This window comes from Belonocnema kinseyi, chromosome 4 (genome assembly GCF_010883055.1).
Source record: "Belonocnema kinseyi isolate 2016_QV_RU_SX_M_011 chromosome 4, B_treatae_v1, whole genome shotgun sequence".
Classification (NCBI taxonomy): domain Eukaryota; kingdom Metazoa; phylum Arthropoda; class Insecta; order Hymenoptera; family Cynipidae; genus Belonocnema; species Belonocnema kinseyi.
The window spans coordinates 42,739,523-42,764,708 of record NC_046660.1 but is presented as its reverse complement, the minus strand read 5'-3'; the positions used below and the strand labels follow the sequence as shown (position 1 = coordinate 42,764,708).

The 25,186-nt window shown below is 24.7% G+C and overlaps 1 protein-coding gene across 1 annotated transcript in view; it reads right to left on the bottom strand.

Annotated features, from left to right (window-relative positions):
• Positions 1-25,186, bottom strand: part of LOC117171422 (anaphase-promoting complex subunit 1) — a 75,319-nt gene that overhangs the window by 30,388 nt on the left and 19,745 nt on the right. Inside the window, exons 7-12 of the mRNA XM_033358735.1 lie at positions 24,437-24,845; positions 20,117-20,306; positions 15,603-16,005; positions 7,396-8,361; positions 4,067-4,323; positions 564-822 (exon numbers count right to left, since the gene is read on the bottom strand). Coding sequence (XP_033214626.1) covers positions 564-822; positions 4,067-4,323; positions 7,396-8,361; positions 15,603-16,005; positions 20,117-20,306; positions 24,437-24,845 — 2,484 coding nt within the window. The remainder of the gene's footprint in view (positions 1-563; positions 823-4,066; positions 4,324-7,395; positions 8,362-15,602; positions 16,006-20,116; positions 20,307-24,436; positions 24,846-25,186) is intronic.

The following is a 25,186-nucleotide window of genomic DNA, read 5'->3' as shown; positions in this document are numbered from 1 at the left end:
CAGCGAGTTTATTATAAATATTTTTTTTTTCAAGTTTCTAGGAATTCAATAATTATTTTTAATTAAGAAAGCATTGACAAGTTATATTAAAAGGCTTTCTCAAATATATAAACACGATCGATTAATTAGGTCATTAAATAGTACTAAAAACATAATTAATCCTATTTTGAATTCGCCTTTTAAGTCTATGAATTTAAATAGTAATTCAAACAAATTTTTATTTTATTTTCTTATACCTAAAATTCAGTGCATCTTTAAGTTCATCATTTTTTTCAAAATTTAAACAATGGTGATATTTGATCTCAAAGCAGTTTGTTTCAGTTTTCTTTTACTTAGAAGATGCAGAATGCCGCAAAGATCACTCAAACACTCAACGTTTATTTAATACTGTTAGTAAATTACTTTAAATGTGTTATTAAATTCAATGTTATTATTTTACCATGAATTCCAGTTTTTCAAAGTTAACAATTGACCGGTAAAAACCGGTAAATAACCATGAATTTAAAATCATCCATTGAGTAGACACCCTGTCTAGGAAAATCGAATAGAATTAAATATCTCACCTGTAAGACATAATCTTGGTATTGGAAGCTGCTCAGTAATAATCGGGGTTGCGGTTCTGAGCGTAAACATTCCTCTAGCAATGGGTAATGCCATCGTTCTGGTGCAAAGAGCGAGAAGATGTTTTTCCTGCTCTTCAATAAAGTCATGATCACTCACATCTGGTCTTTGCACGACAGCAATTTTTACAGGCTTTGAGGAATTCAGTAACTTTCTCAACTCTGCTACTCTGTGATCCTTGTTGAACCTCAGTTTCAGAATCTATTTAAATATTTTTTAGAAGAGTAAAACTAAATATTCAGTAAGGAAACTGCAGGCCAGGGAAAAGTCAGGGAATAGAAAAAAATTGCAACTGTCCGGGATGCCACATAGTCCCTTTTAGTTAGTTTTTTTTCTTCAAATCACCATTTTAAGATAAAGTCCTTATAGAAATAAAAATATAACTAAAGTCACTTTAAAAATAAATAAATTAATTAACCCATAGGCTAACCACTGTTGAATTCAAGTATATACCTATTTTTGAATTTTCTTGAATTGTTTCGAAATATTTCAAGGTATTTTAAAAGATTCCTACATTTTTAAATGGATTTCAATAAATTTAAGCAATTTCAAAGGATTTTCGGCTATTTAAAAAAATTCCAAGGAATTTTCAGAAGCTTTAAGAAGTGTCAAGGAATTTCAAAAGGTTTCTATAATTTAAGGGTATTTTTTTAAATTCCAAACAATTTCCGAGAGATTCTCCAAACTTTAAGGTATGTCAACAAATTTTAAAGACTATGTTTTTTTTAAGATTTGAAATTTCTTTACAATAGCACTCAATAATTTCAAGTGATTCCAAAGGACGTTAAGTATTTTAGGATATAAAAAAAATTTCAAGAAATTTTCAATAGCTTAAAAATATATCGAAGGATTTGAAATATTTCAGGGTATTTAGAAAAATGAGAAGGCATTTCAACAGATCTAAAAGATGTCAAGGGATATAAAAAAATCAATGTACATTATAGTATTTTTAACAGATTTTAATAATTTAAAGTAATTCCAAAGAATATTAAATATTGTAGTATATTAAAAAAAATTCCAAGAAATTTTCAAGAGCTATACAAATTTTGAAGAGATTTCAAAATATTTGCAATATTTTAGGATATTTTAAAAGTTTATAAAGAATTTTTAATAGACTTAAGTCATTTAAAGGGATATCACATGATTTATATATTTGGTATTTTAAAAAATCTAAGGAATTTTCAAGAGCTTTAAAAAGTTTCAAGGAATTTCAAAACATTTCAAAGGATTTGAAATATTTTAGGGTATTTCAAAAGATTTCAAGGAATTTTTAATAGATTTAAAAATAATTCAGGAATTTCCATGGATTTTAATTATTTTAAGAGATTTAAAATAATTTTCATCGTGTTTAAAAGAATGTGAATGAATTTCGAAAAATGTGGAACGATTTTACAGGAACTAAAATAAAGTTTTAGGTATTTTAATATTTTTTCCAGGAATTCAGGAAATAACAGATTTCACGTAATTTCAAAGAATTTCATAATATTTTAATGAATTTCAAAGAATTATTCACAAGAATTAAGTGATTTCATATGATTTTAAAGATTTAAAATAATTTAAGGTAGTTCCAAAGATTCTTAATAACTTAAAAGATTTTAGCATATTTTAAAAGATTCCTAGGAATTTTTAATTAATTTAAATAATCTGAGCAGATTTCCAACAAATTTAGATATTTTAGGGTACTTTCTAAAACTCCAACAAATTTTCAATCGCTTTAGAAAATTATAAGGGATTTCAACAGATTTGTCAGGATTTTAAATATCTTAGGGTATTTTAAAAGATTTCAAATAATTTTTAACAGATTTTAGTTATTTAATGGGATTTCAAAGCATTTTAAATATTTTAGAATATTTTAAAGGATTCCAAACAATTATTAACTTAAATAATTTTAAAGATATTTCAAAAGGTTTTAAATATTTTAGGATACTTTAAAAGATTCCAAGGAATTTTCAATTGATTTAAATAATTTGAAGATTTACATTTTTTTTAAATTTTCAAGCACTTTAAAAATGTCAAGGGATTTTAAGAGATTTTACAGGATTTGAAATACCTCAGGTTATTTTAAAAGATTCCAAAGAATTTTCAACTGATTTTAGTTATTTATGGGATTTCAAAGAGTTTTTACATGTTTTAGGATATTTTAAAATATTCCAAAGAGTTTTCAATTGATTTCAGTTATTTAGTAAAATTTAAAAGAATTAAACAAACTTTGTGGAATATTAAAAGATTCCAAACAATTTTTAATTAATGTCAATAATTTGAAGGGATTACAAACGTTAGTTAATAATTTAGGATATTTCAAAAGATTCAAATGCATCTTCAATTAATTTCAGTTTTTTATTGAGATTTCAAAGGATTTTAAATATTCGAGGGTATTTGAAAAAATTCCAAAGCATTTTCAAGGGCTTTAAAAAGTTTAAAAAGATTTCAAAAGATTTTAAAAATATTAGGGAATTTAAACAGATTTCAAACCATTTTTCATTGATTTCAATTATTTGAAGGGATTTCTAAACGTTTAAAATATTCAAGGATATTTTCAAAACCTACAAGGCTTAGAGAGCTTTGAAAAGTTTCAAAAGATTTCAAAAGCTTTGATTTTTTTAAAGGAATTTAACAAAATTCCAAACAATTTTTAAATGATTTCAATACTTGGAAGGAATTTTAATGGTCTTAACGGATTAAAAAAAAATTGCATGCGCTTGTAGAATTTCGTAGGTTTTTAATTATTTTCAAATATTTTTTCGCAATTTATTTAAATTCACCTTGAATTCTTTGGACTTTTGTTAAAATGTTAAAATTCTTCTAAATTCACTCAATTCTACTCAATTTAATGGATGCTTTAAATTAAAATTTGTTTTGTTTAATTAATCCTGAAGTCTTTTAATCTTGCCTTGACTCTTTAGGAGTTCTATCAAATTGTTTTGAATTTTTCTAAACTAATGTCAAACTTATTGAAACCAATGAACTTTTTCATATTTTAAAATTGTTTTCTATTCACTTGATTTTTTTCTAATTCACCATTACATTCCTCTAAATTAACTCTAATTTGGCTGAAATCAATTTACCATTTTTAATTTTTTCCAACTCTTTTAAATTCTTTTAAATTTAACTTGTATCATCCTCAGAAATTCATCGGATTCTCTTGAATTCTTTAAAATTTAAAAGAACATTATTTTTGTGACTTTTTGAGTCACAAATTAGTCACTTTTTTCAAGTAAATTAGGCTATGACAGCCCCGAAAATAATAAATACGATTTTTTAAATTGTTTTTTGTACTAGCTATAAAAAATATTATACAAAATGTTACAAGATTAGAGTTTTTGTCTTTAAATATGAATGGTCAGAGAGAAATAAGGGGAGAGTCAGGGAATTTTGAAAATTAAGTTTTGCGATCACCCTGATTTAAGTTAATAAAATAATCTATAACTTGATAAAAAATACTTACAGTATCGTCAAATTCCATACCATCGTCCTGTTCAGGATCATCGTCCTTGGCAGAATTAGGTTTTACACTTTCTAAATGATCAGTCTGCTTCATAGGCAAAGAGTGTTTTTCCAAAGCAGCTAAATCCTGACGATCAACTAACTCGTAAATATCAGCTGCCCAATTTGAGAGGGGCTCTTCCCTACACCTGTGCATCACATCTTTTAATATGACAGCAACTGCTGGAGGAAGGATTTCCAAATCCTTCTTTTTCATCCCTGGAAAAGGAACTGCGTTACGTTTAACCATCGCAACGCACAGTGGGAGAAAAATGGATTTTTTTGGAATAATCAGTCTACAGGTCTTATTTTTATTATTATTATTATTTATTATTGTTATTCTTTTTCGATTTCAACATTCTCTTTTCAAGAAACAAGTTCAAATTTTGGCCAAGTAATTGAATTTTCAACCAAGAAATATGAATTCTGAACAAAAATGTAATAATTGACATTTTAACAACAACAGATTTTAATCTTAAATAAAAAACAGTTCAATTCGACCAAAAAATAAGATTTTCAATGCAATACATGAAATTTCTAAGAAATAATTGAAATTTCAACTAAAAAGATGAATTTTCAATCAAAATGGATTTTAATTTAAAATCAAAAATAGTTAAATTTAAACAAATAAAAAAAACACGATTTTTCATACAGATGCTTGAAATCTCAACTAAAAAATGTCAATTTTCAATTGAAATGATCATTTTAAATTTTCAACAAAAAAAATTGGAAGTTCTATTTTTACTTAAAAAATAAAAAATAATTTAAAATTAAATTTTCAACCAAAAAAGATGAACTCTCAACAAAGATTTAGTACTTGATATTTTAACCAAAATAGATTTTAATTTTAAATAAAAAATAGTTAAAATAAAAAAAAATAAAAAAGAAAAAAACGAATTTGCAATCAAATACTTGAAATTTCAACTACAAAAAAATCAATTTTAATATTGCAACAAAAAACGGATGAGTTACGATTTAAGTTTAAAAATGATAAAAAAAATATTTTTAATAAAATAGTTAAATTTTCAACAAAAGAATGAAATTTTAACAGAGTACATCAACTTTCAACCAAGTAGTTGAATTTTCAACCAAAAAAGATGATTTCTCAATAAAACATATTACTTTTCAAATAAAATCATCAATGATAATTCTCTAACAAAAATGGAATAGTTACATTTTCAGTTAGAAAACTTAAAAAAAGTCATTTTTTATAAAATGGTTAAATTTTAAACCAAAGAGATGAATTTTCAGCGACAAAGAATGAATTTTGAACCAAAAATTGTTGGATTTTATTTTTAGGCTCAGTTAATAAAATGAGAAAATGAGATTTCTTGAAAGCAGAAGAAAAAACGAATTCTTTAAAAAATGGGGAAACATGGAAATAGAGTAAGAAAAAGTTCAATTTTCAATTAAAAATATCATTTTCCAACAAAAAAAAAAAGAATGTTCAACCAAACGGGTAAATTTTGAATTAAAATGATAGAATATTCAACTGGAATAATTATTACATTTTCATTTGAAAAGAAAATTCCTTTTCTTCTAAAGAAAACATCTTCAATAAAATCTCTTTAACTTAAATACTTTAATTTTTAACATAGAAGAAGAAATTTTAAACAAGAAGATTAACATCGACATAAAAGGTAATTGTCACACCAAAAAATTGATTTTTTATCCAAATACGTGGATTTTTAAGGTAATACTTGAATTTTCGATTAAAAAGACAATTTTTCATCCATATTGTTGAATTTTGAACTAGGAAAGATCAATCTTCAAACAAAAAGGGAAAAGTTAAACTTTCAATTGACGAAATTAATTTTAAACCAAACTCATTAATTTTAAATTAAAATGATGAATCTTCAGCTGGAATCTTTTAATTTTTTACCAAAAATATGAATTTTCAACCACAAGGATTAATTTTCTACAAAAAGAAAAAACGAATTTTCCACAAAGGACATCAATTTTCGAAGCAAAAGTTGAATAGTTGAATTTTTATTCAAAAAAAAGATAAATTTTTTAACCAAAAATAGAATAGATACGTTTTTCTGATAAAAATATAATTCTTTAAAAAAACAACAACAACCAGAGATGACTTTTCATGATAAATCTTAAAAAAAATTAATTTTTAACAAAAGAGTTTAAATTTTAACCAATAAGTTGAATTTTTAACTAAGAAAGGATAAACAAGAACGATGAGTTTTTTAAACTGAAATGATAAATCTTTAACTAGAATAGCAGAATTTTTGACCTAAAAGATGAATTTTCAACCTAGAAGATTAATTTTTATTAAAAAATATGAATTTTCAACTAAAAAAGATCATTTTTCAATCAAAAATTGAATAATTCGATTTTTAGCTAAACCAATGAATATCTAACCAGAGGTTAATTTTTAAATAAAATTATGGAATATTCAATTAGAATAATAGTTACATTTTCAGTTAAAATAAATAATAATTTTAAACCAAAAAATAAACCAATTTTTAACAAAATAGTTCAATTTTCGGTAAAGAAATTCTTTTTCATTCAAAGAAAAAAGAAGTTTTCAATAAAAAACCACAATTTTAAATTAAAGAAATGAATTTTTTACTGAAATGATTAATCTTCAACCAAAAAAAAAAATAATTTTTAACAAAAAAATTTGACTTTCAATCAAGCAATTTTAGTTCTAACTTCAAATATGGATTTTTAATGAAAATGATAAATATTTAACTATAATACTTGAATTTTTAATCGAAAAGAAGAAGAATTTTTAAACAAGAAGATTAACGTGTAAGGAAAAACTAACACTTTCGACAAAAAAAGTCGATTTATTAACAAAATATTTGGATTTTCAATGTAAGACTTGACTTTTAAATTAAGAAAGACAAATTTTTGTCCAAATTTTTTAATTTTGACCAAGAGAAGATCAATTTTCGACCAAAAATGAACATTAAAATTTTCAGTTCAAGTAATTTTCAACTAAACTGATCAATTCTCAATATCAATTATTTAGAAATTTTCAGAAAAATAGTTAAATTTTAAAAATAGATAAATTAGGAGTAAGCGAATAAAACATAATATTGGAATAGAATCAGTTCGACTATCAAACTTGAATCAGCGAAAAAAATCTCAGAGAGCAAAAAATTGCAAAAGATTTTTATTAAAATGAAAAAAAAATCTTTCTCTCATAAAGTATGGATTCTAAATTAACAAAAATTAATCGAATAATGAAAAGTTGAAATTTTTCCGGTTTTTAAAATAAATTCCCGGTTTTTCGCTACCCTGAATATATTAATTTCTTATCAACAATCTCACCCATTTCGTGGTACAGCAAGACAATCCTCTCCGCCAGGGGCTGTTCCACTTTCCTTGGAACGTCCTTAATAATAGCTCCAGGATCTTGATGATCAACTCGACTTCCAGCCGGTACGATTAATTTAACAAATTTCTCCATGTCCAAATTCTCAACTCTCCCCTCATTAGCAATCAAAGCAAACAATTGCACCATATTCTTCGTCTTAATATTGACTTGATTGAGAAATGGAAAGGACGCGACTTCCTCGAGATTCATTAAATTATTCAAGGTCTCAAAGATACACGCCGGTTCCGACGACATGTAATTCGGCGGCGTAATTTTCTGCAAATCGACTTCCGAAACTTGAGAAATTGCATTTCTCTGACACTGTTTTGGGTAATCGAGAAAATAATGATGTGCATAGAGATCAAATCTCAAATCGACACTCAACTGATGTAAAAGTTGAGCCAACCAAGGCAAACTTTCCGTCATGAGGCAATTTAATTTGAGTTCCTCGTAGAGCAAATGAAGGGAAAAAAGCACGAGGGGAATGTAAGGAAAAAGGGTCTCTTGATTCCTGATGCTTCCGGCATTGGTCGTGTAATCGAGAGATGTATTTTCTTTCTTGGATTGGGTAAACTTTGTCAGGCCGAGGACATTCGAGGCGAAGGACTGAGTGTCTTTGTAGAAGGAGGTGTAGGCCCAATCCTCGACAGAACCACTGTTGTTTGTTTTTTGCTTTTTGCTCACAACGCCTGAACTGTTGAGTTCGGCGAGGTAATTTGCTTCATATTCTTTAATCAGAGGCAACTTATCAACGTCGTAGCCAAGTAGAGAGCAGAGAGTCACCAGAAAGAGGTGCCATTCTTGTTTTGGTGAGAAATTCTGAGGACCTGGTGCGTTTCGAGCTCCGTACCATTTTACGAGCAGTTGCATTGCCAGGTCACGCTGCAAAACACTCTTGAGAGTTTGCAAGCATCTTGTAACTGCAAAGGAATTTTATCATTATTAATTTATCAGGGTTCAGCTCAAATTCAAACAAAAAATTGAATTCCGAATCCAAACCAATTTTAAGTTGAAATAAAATATAGTTGGATTTCATAAAAAGACAAATTTACAACAAAATAGTCGAAGCCTCTAAGAAACAGCTGAATTTTTAACCCAAAAAGAGGACATTTCTAAAAAGAGGTGTATTTTCAAACAAAAAAGACCAATTTTCCAAAAGTGAATTCAATTTTTAACCAAGAAATATATTTCAGTCCTGAAAGAATAAAAATTTCAACCACAATGTGGCTTTTTCAGAGCGAAAAAGACGAATTTTCTACAAAACACTTGAATTTTAAATAAAATCTCCCGGAAGAAATTAATTTTCAAACCAAAAAGAACAATTTTCTACAAAAGAGTTGAATTTTCAAAATTTAATAAAACAAGTAGAATTTTCAACAAAATAGTTGAACCATCACGAACAATCTAAATTCGTAACCAAAACAACAGGAAACTTCTCAAAAGAGATGTATTTTTAAACAAAAAGGACAAATTTTCGACAAAAGTGTTGAATTTTCAACCAAGAAAGATTTTTTAGTCCTAAAGAACAAAACCAAAAAATACTCATTTTTAACAAAAAAGTAAAATTCAACAAAATACTTCAATTGTTAACCTAATAACACCAAATCAAAAAGACGAATTTCCCACGCAAATAATTTGAATTTTCGCCAAAAAAAAAAGAAAAATATATTAGTTAATATTTCAACTAAACAAATTTTTAACTGTAAAACAAAAAACAGTTTGATTTAATTAAAAAATACGAATTTTCAACGAAATAGTTGAATACTTATCCAGAACACATTATTTTTCAACCAAAAAGTTGCAATTTAAACAAAAGAAGATGAAATATCTATCAAGAGTTGTATTTTCAATACTAAAAGTGAAATTTTCAACAAAGAAAGATTGTTCAGTCCTGAAAGAATAAAATGTCAACCACATTGTTGAATTTTTAAACCTAAAAGATGAATTTTTTACAGAACACTTGAATTGTGAACCCAAAATATCATTTAAAAAAAAAAGTTAATTTTCAAATAAATAGTTGAATTTTAAACCCTAGAAGACGAATTTACCAATAATAATAACATTTTCATAAAATAATATAATTTTTAACCAGAAAGATGAATTCACAATCAAAAATATTATATTAGACTTTTAAATTAAAAATAATTAACTTCCAACGAAAAATAGGTAAATTTTCTTATTAACTTATATTTATAAAATTTGCATTCAAGCGAAAAAAAACTTGAAAAAGATCAGTTTTTTGAAAACATGAAAAAAAGGAAAATTCCTTAAAAAGGGGGAATAGCGGAAATAGCGAGAAGTCTGGACTATATAATAAGCACTGGAACCCACATTTTCAATTGTAAACGTTTTAAATTCTTAACGTTTCAAGTAAAAATATTGAATTTTTAACCGAATAGTTGTTTTTTCACCAAGAAATATGATTTTTCTACAAAAAAAGACAAATTTTCAAAAAATGGTTAAATTTTCAATCAAGGATATGAAGTTTCAACTATATTTATGTATCGTCAACGCACAAAATTGTTGTTAACAAAGTAAATTAACTTTAAACGAGGTAGTTGAACTTCTAACAAAAAAAAAAAAAAGATTAATTCTCAGAAAAATTTTATTGCTGATATTTCAATTATAAACCAAAAACTGTTTATGTTATTATAATATATAAATATTTTCCAACCAAATAAAAAAAAAAGATTCAATTTTTATCAGAATGGACGAATTATTGAAATAAAAAGACGAATCGTCAACAAAAGAGTTGAATTTTCAAATAAGAACTATTTTTCAGTCAAAAAATAATTTTTTTAAACCAAATGGTTAAATTTTCAAGTCAAAAAAATTCATTTATGACCAAATAGTTGAATTTCCAAATAAAATAATAAATCTTCAACTAAAAGAAATGTATTTTTTCCAATGTAGTTAAATTTAAAAACAAATAGTTGATTTTCCAACTACATAATTGAAATAATTGAATTCAACCAAAAAAGAAGAATTTTCAACAAACAAGATTAATTTTTTACAGACAAACGAATTTTCAACAAAATTGTTAGGTTTTCAAGCTATAAAGTCGAATGTTATGGAAAACAGTTGACTTTTAAAGCATGAAAGAAGAATTATCAACAAAACAGTTAAATCCCTAAAAATTTTCTAGCAAAAAAGACAAATTTTCATTCAAGGATAGGAACTTTTAAGTAAATGATGGAATCGTCAATGATAAATATTAAATTTTAATAAAGCATTTCAACTTTTAATCCAGTAGCTGGATTTTTAAGAAAAAAAGCTTAATTCTCAATAAAAAATATGATGGTTAATATTTCAACAAAAAATATTACAATTTTAAACCAAAAACGTATTATGTTATTATAATATATTTTTTCTAACAAAACAAAAAAGATTACATTTTTATAAACATAGATGAATTTAAAAAAATAAAAAGACAAATTTTCAACCAAGAAATATTTTTCTCTCAAAAAATAAAATAAGATTTAACAAAATGTTAACTTTTCAAGCCAAAAAGTTAATTTTCAACCAAATAGTTTAACTTTCTACAACACTGTTAAATCTTAAAGCCAAAAAGACGAATTTTCACCAAAACAGTTAATTTATGACCAAATAGTTGAATTTTCAACAACAAAGATGAATTTTCAACTAAAAGAAATTAACTTTTTACGATATAGTTCAATTTTGAACAAAGTACTTGATTTTATAAAAACAAAGATTTTAATTTTCAATAAAAAACAGCTGAATTTAACCAAAAAAGAAAAAATTGCAACAAACAAGATTAACTTTCTAGACAAATAGATGAATTTTCTACAAAAAAGTTAAATTTTTAAGCTAAAAAGTCGGATGTTTTAGAAAATAATTGACTTTGAAACAAGAAAAGAATAGTTAGAGTTTCAGCAAAACAAATTCACTTTCAGCTAAAGAAAAACAAATGTTTAATAAAATAGCTCATTTTTGAACCAAAGAGATTTACGCCTTTATTAAAATGATGAATACTCAACCAAAAAAATTAATTTTTAAAAAAAGAATTTAACTTTCAAAGAAGTTAAAATATTGTCATTGCACAAGAAGATTAATTCTAACCAAACAATGTAGCAGTTTATATTTAAACCTGAAAGACAAATTTTTTAGTCAAGAGATAGTAAAAACTGCAAATACGAATTTTTAACTAAATACATGAATTTTCATTCAGATAATAGAACTTTTAGCTAGTGACAATACATTTTCAAAAAACAATAGAATAATTAAATTTTCAGTTAAAAAAATTAATGTTAAACTAAAAAAAGAAATGAATTTTCAAAAAAATAGTTCAATACAGTAATAATAAGCTATATATACGAAAGAAGAAACATTGTTATCCGTTTTTATATTTATATTTAAGAAACGTAAGTAAGCTCTCACCAATATTAAACAAAAGTTTAAACATTTAAATCAAAAATTTTAAAGTAACATGTTCATATTTTCCGCTAAACGCAAACATTTATTTTAATTCATGACGTTCATTCTAAACATCCTTCAACACAACAGAGCAAAAATTGTGATATAAATGAATTTTGAAACAAATACATAAATTTTCGACTAAAAAACAACAAGTTTCTACTAAAAAATAATAATTTTTAATAAATAACGGAATAGTTAAACTTTTTATTGAAAAAATTAATTTCCAAAAAGATAAGTTTTTAACTAAATAATGAATCTTCAACTGAACTAGTTGAATTTTCAAGAAAAAAAAGTGATTTTCACTAAAAAAGATAAATTGTCAACCAAACCATAAATAATTCAATTTTAAATTTAAAAAATTAATGTTCAACAAAACAGATTAATTTTCAAATAAGACTATGAAATATTCAATTAAAACAGGTTAAATTTTCAACTAGAATAATAAATTTTTAACTAGAATAATTGAATTTTTGACCAAGGAGCTGAATTTTCAATCAAGAAGATTAATTTCTACCAAAAAAGATGAACTTTCAACTAAAAAAGATCATTTTTCAACCAAAATTGAATAGTTAAATTTTTAGTCAAAAATTAATGTTTCGCCGAAGAGATGAATTTGTATCTCAAATTATGGAATAAAATATATCTTCAGTTAAAAGGAATTATTTTCCCCCCAAAAAATAACTTTCAGGAAAAAAACTAACATTAAAAAAATAGTTACAATTTCAAACAAAGTGATGAATTTTCAACTAAAATTTTTTATCTGGAACTGAAATAGTAGTTGAATTTTAAATCAAAGAGATGAATTTTTAACTAAAATGATGAATCTGTGATTAGAATAATTGAATGTTTGACCATCGAGATGAATTTTAAACCAAGAAGATTAGTTTCTACCAAAAAAGATAAATTTTCAAGTAAAAAAGATCATTTTTCATCCAAATAAATGATTTTTTAATCAAAATGATGAATTGTCAACAAAAAAAATTAATTTTCTACAAAAGTTTTGAAGTTTCAGCCAAAAAAATTTACTTCCAAACCGGAAAGAAAAAAAGAATTTTCAAACATGAAGAATAACTTGCAAAAAATATATATAATTCTCTACTAAAAATGGACAATGTAATTTTCAGTTGAAGGAATTAATTTTCAACAGAACTGATGAAGTTTTAATTAAAACGATGAACCTTCAACTGAAATAGTTGTATTTTATATATTGTATTTTCTCGAGTTATATTCGTCCTACGAAGACGAAAACGGGCTATTTCGATTCGTTAGCAGGTTTCCTAATTATAAGTATTGGGTATTATGGTCCGTTTGATGCAGAGGAAAAAAGCAAACAATTCATTTTTAACGAATAAAAAACAAATTTTCGAACAAATAGTTCAATTTTCAACAACAAAAATTACTTTGAAAAAATACAAGCTTTAACTGAAAAGTTTACTTTATACTTTAGTTTGCAATTAAATCAATTATTTTTGAACCCCAAAAAACGCAAACTTTTAACCAATGAAATTAATTTTCAACTAAAAAAGATGAATTTTAAAACAAGAAAAACAATTCGCCACCAGAAAAAATCAATTTTCGACTAAAAAGATAAATTTTCAATACAAAAAAAAATGTCAACAAAATTATTCAACTTTCATCTTCAGAAACGATTTTCAAACTAGAACAATATAAGTATTTAACCAAAAATGGACTAGTAAAATTTTCGAATAAAAATTGAATTTGCAACAAAATGTGTATTAAAATTTTTCAAGAAAGAAATTAATATTCAAATAAAACGAGTAATTTTCAACCAAAAATGACAGTGTTAAATTTTCTGTTCAAAAAATTAATTTTTAATAAAAAAAAACAATCGAATTTATAATAAAATAGTAAAATTTTCAACATACAAAAAGAATTTACGAATAAAAATACTAATATCCTTCCACAAAAGACGAAATTTCAACAAAATACATAAATTTTTAACCACATAGTTCAATTTTCAACTGAAGAAGATAATCTATTAAACGAAAAATTGAATAGTTAAATTTTCAGTTAAAAAATAATTATTAACCGAAAAAAATCAAAGTTTGAACAAAATGTTTAAATTTTCAAGCTAAAAATTGAATTTGCAAACAAATAATTTGATTTTCAAAACAATAATTTTCTACTGAAAGCAGATGCTCAAAATGTTAAAAGTCAAATTTAAAACAACAACAAAAAACGAATTTTTAACCAAATAGATAAATTTTCAACGAAAAACGCTTACATGATCAGTTTAAAAAATAAAATTACAACCAACATTTTTCAGAAAAATAGTTTAATTTCAAAAACAATATGAACTTTCAACCATTCTATACAAAAAGAAAGGAATTTTAACCAAAAAATGCATTTTCAAAACCAAAAAAGGAATTCCTAAATAAAATAGATGAATTAAAAAAAAAAGAACACTTTTCTACCAAAAAAGACGAATTTCTAATTGGGAAAGGATAATTTTCAAGAAAACAAAATTTTCAACAAAATTGTTAAATTTTAAAATACAAAAATGATGTCAACCAAAAACGAATCGAATTTTGAACTGAACAGTTAAATTATTAACAAAAAATGAATTTTTAAACAAGAAGAATAATTTTCTATTAAAAGAGGTGGATTTTCAACTGAAAAAGATGATTTAAACAAAATTTCGCGTAATTGAGCGCGTAATTGAGAACGTTTTTCTACCAAAAAAGACGAATTTCGAATTGAGAAAGGATAATTTTCAAGAAAAAAAAAATGTTCTCAAAAATGTTAAATTTTAAAATACAAAAATGATGTCAACCAAAAATGATAGTTAAAATATCAGCTTAAGAAAATGTTCTTTCAACCAAAAACGAATCGAATTTTGAACTGAACAGTTAAATTATTAACCAAAAAATGAATTTTTAAACAAGAAGAATAATTTTCTATTAAAAGAGGTGGATTTTCAACTGAAAAAGATAATTTAAAAAAAATTTCGCGTAATTGAGCTATCAGGATGATTTTTTTTATATACGCAGAAGACATTCTTCTTCAACTTTGTCACGAAGGTTTTCATCTTAGATGCACCAGAAAAATGTTTAACGCAAAAAAGTGAAGATTGAAGCACGAAAAGCTTTTTTTCAACTTACAGCGCCTATAACTTTTTTCCTATGCATCAAACAGACCATAACATCTACTAATTATAATTAGAAAAACCGCTAACAAATCGATATAGCCCGGTTTCGTCTTCGTAGAAAGAATAGAACTCGAGCTATTCATAAAAATAGAAAGTAATGCGTTTTTCAATATAACGGCGAAAGGCTTAATGATGTACATGCGCGAACTCAGATTTAACACTTTCAACCAAACATAGAATAGTTATGTTGTTGTTGTTAAAAATCCAATTCTAAACAAAAAATGGATTTTTTAAATAGTTGAATTTTTAGTTTAAAAAATTGATTTTCAACAAAGTAGTTACATTTTCAACCAGAGGTGAATTTATGTAAATTTCTAGTAAATAAATGTCTTATGTAATAAACAGACTCATGTGCCCTGCGACTGCAAATAAAGTAGAAATAACTTTTATAAATTTACCAAAATTATTAAAATAATGAAAACTTTAGTTTTACTGCAATCAGAAGTAAATTCCCCGCCTTTTCCCGATCTTTCCCGGTCAAATCGCCACTCTGATAAAAATTCCTTACAGATTCAAAGTTTTTTTCCAGATATGGTAGACACCCGACATACGTACCTAAGGGAGATGTGCTGGATAATGGAAGAGTAATTCGGAAGTAATTCTGATTTCCATATTCCAGAGTCAGCTTATTTCCTAGAGAATCCTTCAAGGCGACGAGGTTATCGTCGATGAAGGAGGTTTCAAGCAAATTCGAAGACTGTCCACAATTCCCGACAGGGCTTAATAAATGAAGACCTTCCTCAAATTTGATTTCGCGTGAAGAGGCACAACTCGGCGATAGGAGAGAACTTCTCCTCGGAAAGGGAGAAGGTTGCCTTTTACAGGTACTGGAGACGAATTTATTGAATCCTGTTAATGATGGCAAAATACTCGGGATGTGTACTTTTCCGACCGGAGTCACTCCAGAATATAATGTTATTCCATTGGACACATCTATTGTCGCTATCATGTTTAGTTTCTGAAAAAATTCAGTGATGGGTAGGTGAGTTACTTTTAAAAAGGAACTAGTTATCGTTACCGTTTCAAAATGAAAATTTTCTTAGTTATTTTTGCAAAAAAAAGTAACTTTCGTTTCTTTTTTAAATAATTAATTTTGTATTTTATATATAATTAAGAAATATATACTAAACAAAATAATCAGGGTTGCGAATTTAGCGGCAGATTTTTAATTCCCGGTCAAATAAAAGTAACATATTCATATTTGTCGCAATATGCAAATATTTATTTTAAATCATGACGCTCGTTCTGAACATCTCATAACACAATAGAGCAAAAAATTGCAAAATTAATTGTCAAATAAAATTATGAACCTTCAACTGGAATAATCGAATTTTAAACCAAACAGATGAACTTTCAAATCACATTATAAATATTTAATTGAAATAGTTGAATTTTTAAACAAAAAGATTAATTTTCTGCCAAAAATACAATTTTTCAACAAAATACATGAATTTTAACAAAATAGTTGAATTTCCAATCAAAAGAGACAAATTTTCAACCAAATAGTTGAATTTTAAACTAGAAAAAAAATCAATTTTCAGCAGAACATGGAATAGTTACATTTTTAGTGAAACAAAAAATTATTTTCATCTAAACTGAATAATTTTCAACTTAAATGTTGAATCCTCAACTGGAGTAATTGAATTTTAAACAAAAAATTAGATTTTCATTAAAACAATGAATTTTCAACTGAAATAGTTGAACTTTCAACAACAGAAAAATATAATTTTTACTAAAAAAGATAAATTGTCAATCGGAAAGTAAATAATTAAGTTTTAACTTAATAAAATCAATGTTTAACCAATAAAGACGAATTTTCAACTACAAAAGATTATTTATCAAGCAAAAATTAAATAATTAAATTTTTAGTCCAAAAATGAACTAATATTATGGAATAATCAACTGGAATAGTATTTTCATTTTCAGCTTTGGAAAAAAATTACTTTCAACCAAAGAAAAACAACAAATTTTCAATAAAATAGCTCATTTTTTAACCAAAGATTAACTTTAAAATAAAAAAATCATTTCTATAAAAAATCGATTTTTTACGCAGAAAGATTTTTTTTTAAATACCTGAATTTTCTGCGAAATAGATAAATTTTTCATTTAAAAAGACAAATTAACATCCAAATTGTTACAATTTGAACTAGAAAAGGTCAATATTTATTTTCTACAAAAAAGACAAATTTTCCACAAATTACATGAATTAAAAAAAATAGTTTGATTTTTAAATGAAAAATATATCCATTTTCAGCCAAATAATTAAATTTTCCTCCAAGAAAATGGATTTTGAGGAAAAAGGTACATTTTTTACTGAAATAGTTAAGTTTTTAGTGAAAAATTAATTTTCAACATTACAGTTTTAAAAAGAGATGAATTTTCGATTAAAGTGACTTTTTTCCTAAACTTTTAAAGAAGCAACTGTTAAATTTAAACAATTTTTACTTGGATCGATTTTTTTCAACTTTGTCCTTCTAAATTCCAGTTTTAATTCTTTTATAAAATTCCCGTTCAATGTCAAAAATTCCATGTTCCAAGTGAAATTATATTTCTTTACCGAAGCTCCCTGTCCTAAAATCAAAACGATAATTATTTTCATTCATATTAAATTAATTAAAATAATGAATACTTGAAGTTTGCTACGATCAGAATGGAATTGCCGATTTTAAAACTCTATTCCCGGTCATTCCCAGCAAAAAGCTGTGAACTCCCTTGATATATTTAACATCAAATATAATTTAATTGAAATACATGAAAATCCTTTGGAATCACTTGAACTCCGTCAAAATTCGTTGAAATCCCAATTCATAAATTAAAAATCCCGTAAGTCTTGTAAAGTTCCTTAAAGTTTTTAAAAATAATATAAAATTCTTTTTCAAACCTTCAAATTAGTTGAAATACCTTATAATACCTTGAAATTAATTAAAACCTATTAAAATAAGTGAAAATAAATATAAGTTATTCGAAATCATTTAAATATAACTTAAATTAAACTTATTTATTAAACTTTTCTGAAAAAAATACGTTCATATTTCTAAAAATCTTAAAATTACATTAAAATCCTTGAAGATTTAATAAAATCCTTTAAATCTTTTTAAACTCATTAAAACACATTAAAATACCTTAAAATATTTGCACTTGAAATGTCATTCTCAAAATTATCTAGAAATCCCCTAAAAGCTTCGGCAATCCTAATAAATTTTTGGAAATCCCTTGAAATTTCGGAAATCTGACCAAATTCTCTGAAATCCTTTAAATTAAATTAAATTTGTTCCAAAAAGTTACTTATAAATTTGTTAAAATACATTAAAATCCCTTGAAACCTTTGGAAATCATAAAAATCTATTAAAATGAGTAGAACTAAGCAGAAATTATTTAAAACCCTTGGATATAAATTAAATTAAACTTATTAAAGATTTCGAAAAAAAGTTCAAATCTCTAGAAATATTTAAAATCCCTGAAAATCCTTAGAAAATCAATAAAACTTATAAATAAGATAAAATTCATTAAAATACCCCGGAATCTTTGAAAATCGTAAAAATCTGTTAAAATAATTAGAAATTGTTTGAAATCCCTTGTATGTCAATTAAATTGAACTTATTAATTAAAGATTCCTAAACAAAAATGTTCAAATCTCTTCGTATGAAATTTCATTCCCCAGAATTTAATTATCTAGAATTCCCTTAATATCTTTTTGGAAATTCTAAGAAATTCTTTGAAATTTGTCGGAAATGTTATAAAATTCTTTGAAATCCTTCAAATAAAGTTTAATTTATTCTTAAAAGTAATCTGAAAAGCAGTTGAAATACATTACAATTTCTTTAAATTTCTGAAAATTATAAAAATCTATTAAAAGAAATTACATTTTTCTACAAAAAGGAAACCACTCAATCTTTAAAATCTCACGAATTCGTTGGAAATTTAATAAAATACTTTAAATCTCGTGAAATTCCATAAAACTCCTTGAAATATTTTCATTCGCTAAAAATCACTTGAAATTTTCAGAAATCATAAAAAATTCTTTCTATTACTTCAATACATTTTTAAAATTTATTTCCAAAAGTTACCTATAAATTAGTTGAAATACATTAAAATTCCATGAAATCTTTCGAAATTGTAAAAATCTTTTAGAATAAGTAGAAATAAGTAGAAGTTATTTGAAATCCCTTAGATATAAATGAAAATTATTAATTGAAGATTTCTAAAAAAAAGTTCAAATCTCTTGAAAAAAATTTTAATTTATTGCCTAAAATTATCTATAAATAAGTTTAAATTTTTTTAAACTCCTTTAAAATAAAATAAATAAAATATATTCCTTAGAGTTCTCTATAAATCAGCTGATATCCCTTAAAATCGGTAAAATCACCTGAAATAACAAAAATACTTCGAGATCCTATACAATCATTGGAAATCTTACGAATCCACTAAAATAAGTAGAAATCAATTGATATGCTTGGAACATAAATAAAACTAAGCTTATTAATTAAAGTTCTAAAAAAAATATTTCAAATCCCTATAAATCTTTAAATGCCTCGAAATACCTTAAAAATCCTTGAAATCGTTAGAAACCCTTGAAATTTAATTCTCTGGAGTTGAGTTATCTAGAAATCCCTTAAAATGTTTAGAAATTCTAAAAAAATTCTTTGAAATTCCTGGGCCCCTTAAAATTACTGAAACCTGTAGAAATCCCTTGATATAAAATTTAATTTATTCCCTACAGCTTTGGAATTTTCTTAAAACTCCTTGAAACACTTTAAAACCCTATGTGAAATAAATAAATATATCATTCGTTTGTAATTTGGAAAACAATTGTGTGCTTAAACTGAAATTTTCTATGATATTTTTTAGTAAGGGGTAAATTTCTAAAAAATGTAACAATTGTTATAGTACCTCTGCTAAAAAAAGTAACTAGTTATCAATTTGTTACTATTTTACAAAACTAAGAAATTAAAATCTATTTAAAAGGTGCTAGTTATTTCTCATCACTGGAAAAATTATAGTAATATTTATAATAAAAGGTGAAAATAGTCCAACTTGTATTTTTATATGAAAATATGAAATATACTAACGGATAAATTAAGAGCATCTTTAGCCATAAAGCTGGTCACCATGCCAAAAATAATCTGCTGTTGTTTATTTGCCTTTTCAAGGCGCACCAAAAATATTTGGCCTCTATTTGGAACCAAGTATGCCAAGTAGCTTTGTCCGACTAGATCTGAAGTCAAAAACACTTTCGAACTCCGACCCGCAATTACGTCTCTAAAAAAAAAAAACAAGATGAATAATAATCAATAATTTGCCCAAATACAATTTAAGAAACTATTTTTTTTCCAAGTACATACCAAGTACATACATAGGTATAATCTTTCAAAGTCAATGTTTTTTATTTAGACAGCTTTGGACAATTATATTACTAGATATTCTTGAATATATTAGTACCACCGATTTATTAAATAATTAACTAATATTGAAAACATAATTAATCAGTTTCTGAATTTGCCTCAAAAATTTAAACCACTTCAAATTCCTAACTTTTCAAATAAAAATGTTGCATTTTCAAACAAGAAGATTAATTTTCAAACAAAAAGATCAATTTTCATCCAAAAAAAGGAATTGTTAATTTTTCAATTAAAAAATTAATTTTGGCCCAAAAAAAAAATTTTGTCAATCAGTGATCAATTTTCAACTAAAATTATGAACTTTCATCTAGAATAGATGCATTTTCAAGCAAAAAGATCATTTTTTTATAAAAGAGTTAAATTTTTGACCAAAACAGATGCTTTTAACCAAATATTTGAATTTGTTACAAAATAGCTATTTTTTAAGACACAAAGATGAATTTTCAATCAAGAAAATTAAATTTCGACCATAAGATGAATTTTTAACAAAATACATGAATTTTTAACCAGAAAGATTCAGTTTTACAAAAGGAGTTTAACTTTTAACCAAAAAGATGCATCTTTAAATAAGAATAATTTTCATACAAAAAAATAAAATAATACTTGTCAACAAATTACATAAATTTTAAAATAAAAAAGACCGGTTTTCAATCAAAGAGTTAAATTTGGAACTAAAAAAGATCAATTTTCATCCAAAAAAAGGAATTCTTAATTTTTCAATCAAAAAATTAATATTGGACCAAAAAAAAAATGTTCAACTAAAATAGATGGATTTTAAAGCAAAAATATACATTTTTAACAAAAGAGTTGAATTTTTAACCAAAAGAGGTGCTTTTAACAAAATAGTTGCATTTTTTACAAAATAACTGTTTTTTGACAAACAAAGATCAATTTTCATCAAAAATACATGAATTTTCAACCACAAAAATTCAGTTTTATACAAGGAGTTTAGATTTCAAACAAATAATTTTATTTTAACTGAAAAGATGCATTTTGAACTAAAATTATGAATATTTATCTGGAATACTTAAATTTACAACCAAAAAGATGAGTTTTTAAACAAGAAGAATAATTTTCAAACCAAAAGATCAATAGAAACTTAAAAACCAAACACATGAATTTTAAATTAAAAAACACCAGCTTTCAACTATAGAGTTGAATTTTGCACTAGAAAGATCAATTATCATACAAAAAAGAAATAGTTCATTTTTCAGTTAAAAAAATTAATTTTCGAACCGAAAAATAAAAAAATTGGAACCAAAGTGATGAATTTTCAACTCAAATTATGAATTCCCAAATGTCAACGAAGAATTTTAAATAAGAAAGATGAATTTCCAACTAAAATTATAAATATTTACCTGTAATACTTAAATTTACAATGAGAAAGATCAATGTTAAAACAAGAAGATTATTTTTTAAGCAAAAATATTAATTTTCAAACAAAAAGATTAAGAGAATAATCTGAAAGAAAAAATGCAAGCGAATGGTTGAAATTTAAACTAAAAATAGAATAGCTAAATTTTTAATAATAAAAATTAATTTTCAAACAAACTAATGAATTTTTTACTAAGATTGTAGAATATTCAATTAAAATAATTACATTTTAGTTAAAAAAAAAATAATGAACCAAAAAAAACTTTTAAAAAATAGTTAAATTTTGGAAACAACGTGATGTTTTAAACTGGAATAGTTGAATTTCAAACCAAAAGGATGAAATTTCAACCAAAAATTGAAGTTAATTTTTTAGTTAAAAAAATTAACGTTTAACCAAAGTGATGAATTTTTAATTAGAATGATTTAATTAGAATTTGAATTTACTGGAAGAATATTTAACCTTCTTGGTAAATAATTCATCTTTTTGCTTGAAAATTCTTTTAAAAATATATAGTTTTGGTTAAAAATTAATGTATCTTGTTAAAAATTCATCTTATTGTTTGAAAAACGATCTTTATGGTGGTTCTTATTAGGAATTAATTTTTTTAAACTAAAAATATAACTGTGCAAATATTTGTCGAAAATTTATCTTTTTCGACAGAAATTTAATTTTCTTGATAGAAAATTATACTATTTCGTTAAAAATTTATTTAAATTTTCTAGAAGTTTTTTTACTGTAAATTTAACTCTTTTATTTTTAGAGGAAGGTTGATCTATTTTAGGAGAAAATTGAATTATTTGTTGAAAATCCCTCTTTTATTTATAGAAGAGTACTCTGATTAGTTGACATTTTTTCTTTTTGGTTAAAAAATCAATTCTTTGGTTACAAATTTAAATACTTTCTTGAAAATTCTTTTCCTTTTTGGTTGAAAATATATTTTACTAATTGAAAATTTAACTATTTTATTTTATGTAGAAAATTTATCCTTGAAATTGAAAATTAACTTAAAATATTCAGTTTTTTGTTGCAAATTTACCTTTTTTGATAGAAATGTAATCTTTTTCGTGAAAAAATCATCTGTTTAGTAAAAAATTCAATTATTCTATTTTTTTGTCAAGAATTCATTTCTTTGGTTGAAAAAAACAAATTATTTAATTGAAATTTTTTTAAATAGAAAATTCATTTATTGGGGTGAAAATTCCACTATTTGGTCAAAAATTTCTATTTTGGTTGAAAACTCATTATAATTAAAAAAATTTTTTTAATGAAAACTCGTTTCTTTTTAGTTGAAAATTTATTTTTTTACTGAAGATATAACTATTTCCATTCTTGCATGAAAATAAATATTCTTAGTGAAAATTAATTAGTTTAGCTGAAAACTCGTTTTGTTGTGTTGTTTAAACTTTATTTTTCAACTGCAAATTGAACTATATTATGTTTGTTGTTGTAAATTTATCTTTTTTAGTCGATAATTTATATATTTGTTTGAAAAAGTATCTTTTTTGGAAGAAAATTCATCTTTTGGATTAAAAATTGAATTAATTTGTTGAGAAGTTATTGTTTTTGTTTAAAAATTGATTGTTTTAACAGAAAATTTAGTCATTATATTTTTTGATTATAAAATAATTGTTTTGGATGAAATAAAAAATTGTTTTTTTTTTATGTTTGAACATTTATTTTTCTAGCAATTTAATCTTTCAAGTGAAAAAATGATCTCCTTCGTAGGAAATTCAACTATTCTATTTTTTTGCCAAGAATTCATGTCTTTGGTTAAAAAAAAACTATTTAGTTGAACTTTTTTTTTAATAAAAAAATCATTTATTGGGGTGAAAATTCCACTATTTGGTCAAAATTTTATATTTTTTGTTGAAAATTCATCTTTGTAATTATAAATAAATTTTTTTTTATTGAAAATTCGTTTCTTTATAGTTGAAAATTTATATTTTTAGTTGAAAATTAATTAATTTTTCTAAAAACTCGTTTTGCTCTTTTGTTGAAAATTTATTTTTCTAACTGCAAATTGAAAAATCCTATTTTTGTTGTTGTAAATTTATCTTTTTTAGTTGTTAATTTATATATTTGATTGAAACAATATCTTTTTGCAAGAAAATTCATCTTTTGGATTAAAAATTGAATTAATTTGTTGAGAATTTATTGTTTTTGTTTAAAAATTGATTGTTTTGACTGAAAATTTAGTCATTATATTTTTTTAATATAAAATAATTGTCTTGGATAAAATAAAAAATTGAACCCTAAATAAGACTTATTATTAATAAAAATGTAGGATATTTAAATAGGAAAATAATCCAGTGTAAAATCCTTTTTTAACCTCCAATAATCAAATTGATGAAAAGAAATCCTGAAAATAAAATCAAGAATCTAACGACCAAATTTGGACAACCAAATTGTCCAAATTTGGTCGTTAGATTCTTGATTTTATTTTCAGGAATTCTTTTCATCATATTATTAATAATAAAGATAGAAAATACGATTTTTTCAACCCTAATTCAAAATGCTCATAAATTATCATTCAATATTTAAAGCAGATAAAGATCGAGCATATTCTCATGCTCGTGAGAATTTATCCGAGCACTTAAACTCTTTAGAACACTAACTTTGTGGTGCCAGAGTTTTCGGTCCAAACATGATCGAGACAAATTTCCGGATAAACTGGCTTGCTCGGAGTTGTTCCTATATCCTGGAATTGCATACTATTGTAGCTTCCACAAGGACTATTTGGAGATAGTCCTAAAATATTTCCAAACATTGTCTGATGAAGCCTGGTCTGATGAGCAGTCGTTCCCGTTGGAACACCAGGTAAGGGCGAAAAGGCTGAATGCGTGGGAGATTGACAACGAGATATTGTCGCCATTGGACTCTGGGATCGAGAATGTGGATGAATTTGTTGCTGCTGAGTAGGTGATTGTCCACTTCCTGATGTTGTAGCGTAGGAAGTTGCTCGAGAACCAAAGGGGCTATTGTTTATTCCCATTCCCATGCCAGCCAATGGTGGATTCGGCATTCCTACATTTTTTTAAATATACAAATAAATACATCGAATAAACTTCATCTGAAATTGAAACGAGGGGTTTATTACTCTTTTAATCTGGTGTATAACCTTGTAATCTCCCCTTACGAAAAAATATTATAGGACATTTAGTATAGGACTATAATTATTTTTCAAGGAATCTGTATTATTGTCAAAGAATAAGAGAAACTCTTCATGTCTTTTCAGACTAGATGGAATTATGAATAAAAATTTGTTTAAGGGCATGTGACACAGCTAAATACCTATATTACCGACCACAGTTTTTCAGTTCACTGAATGTTCTTTTGAACTTAAGAACTTTTTTTGTAAATAAAAT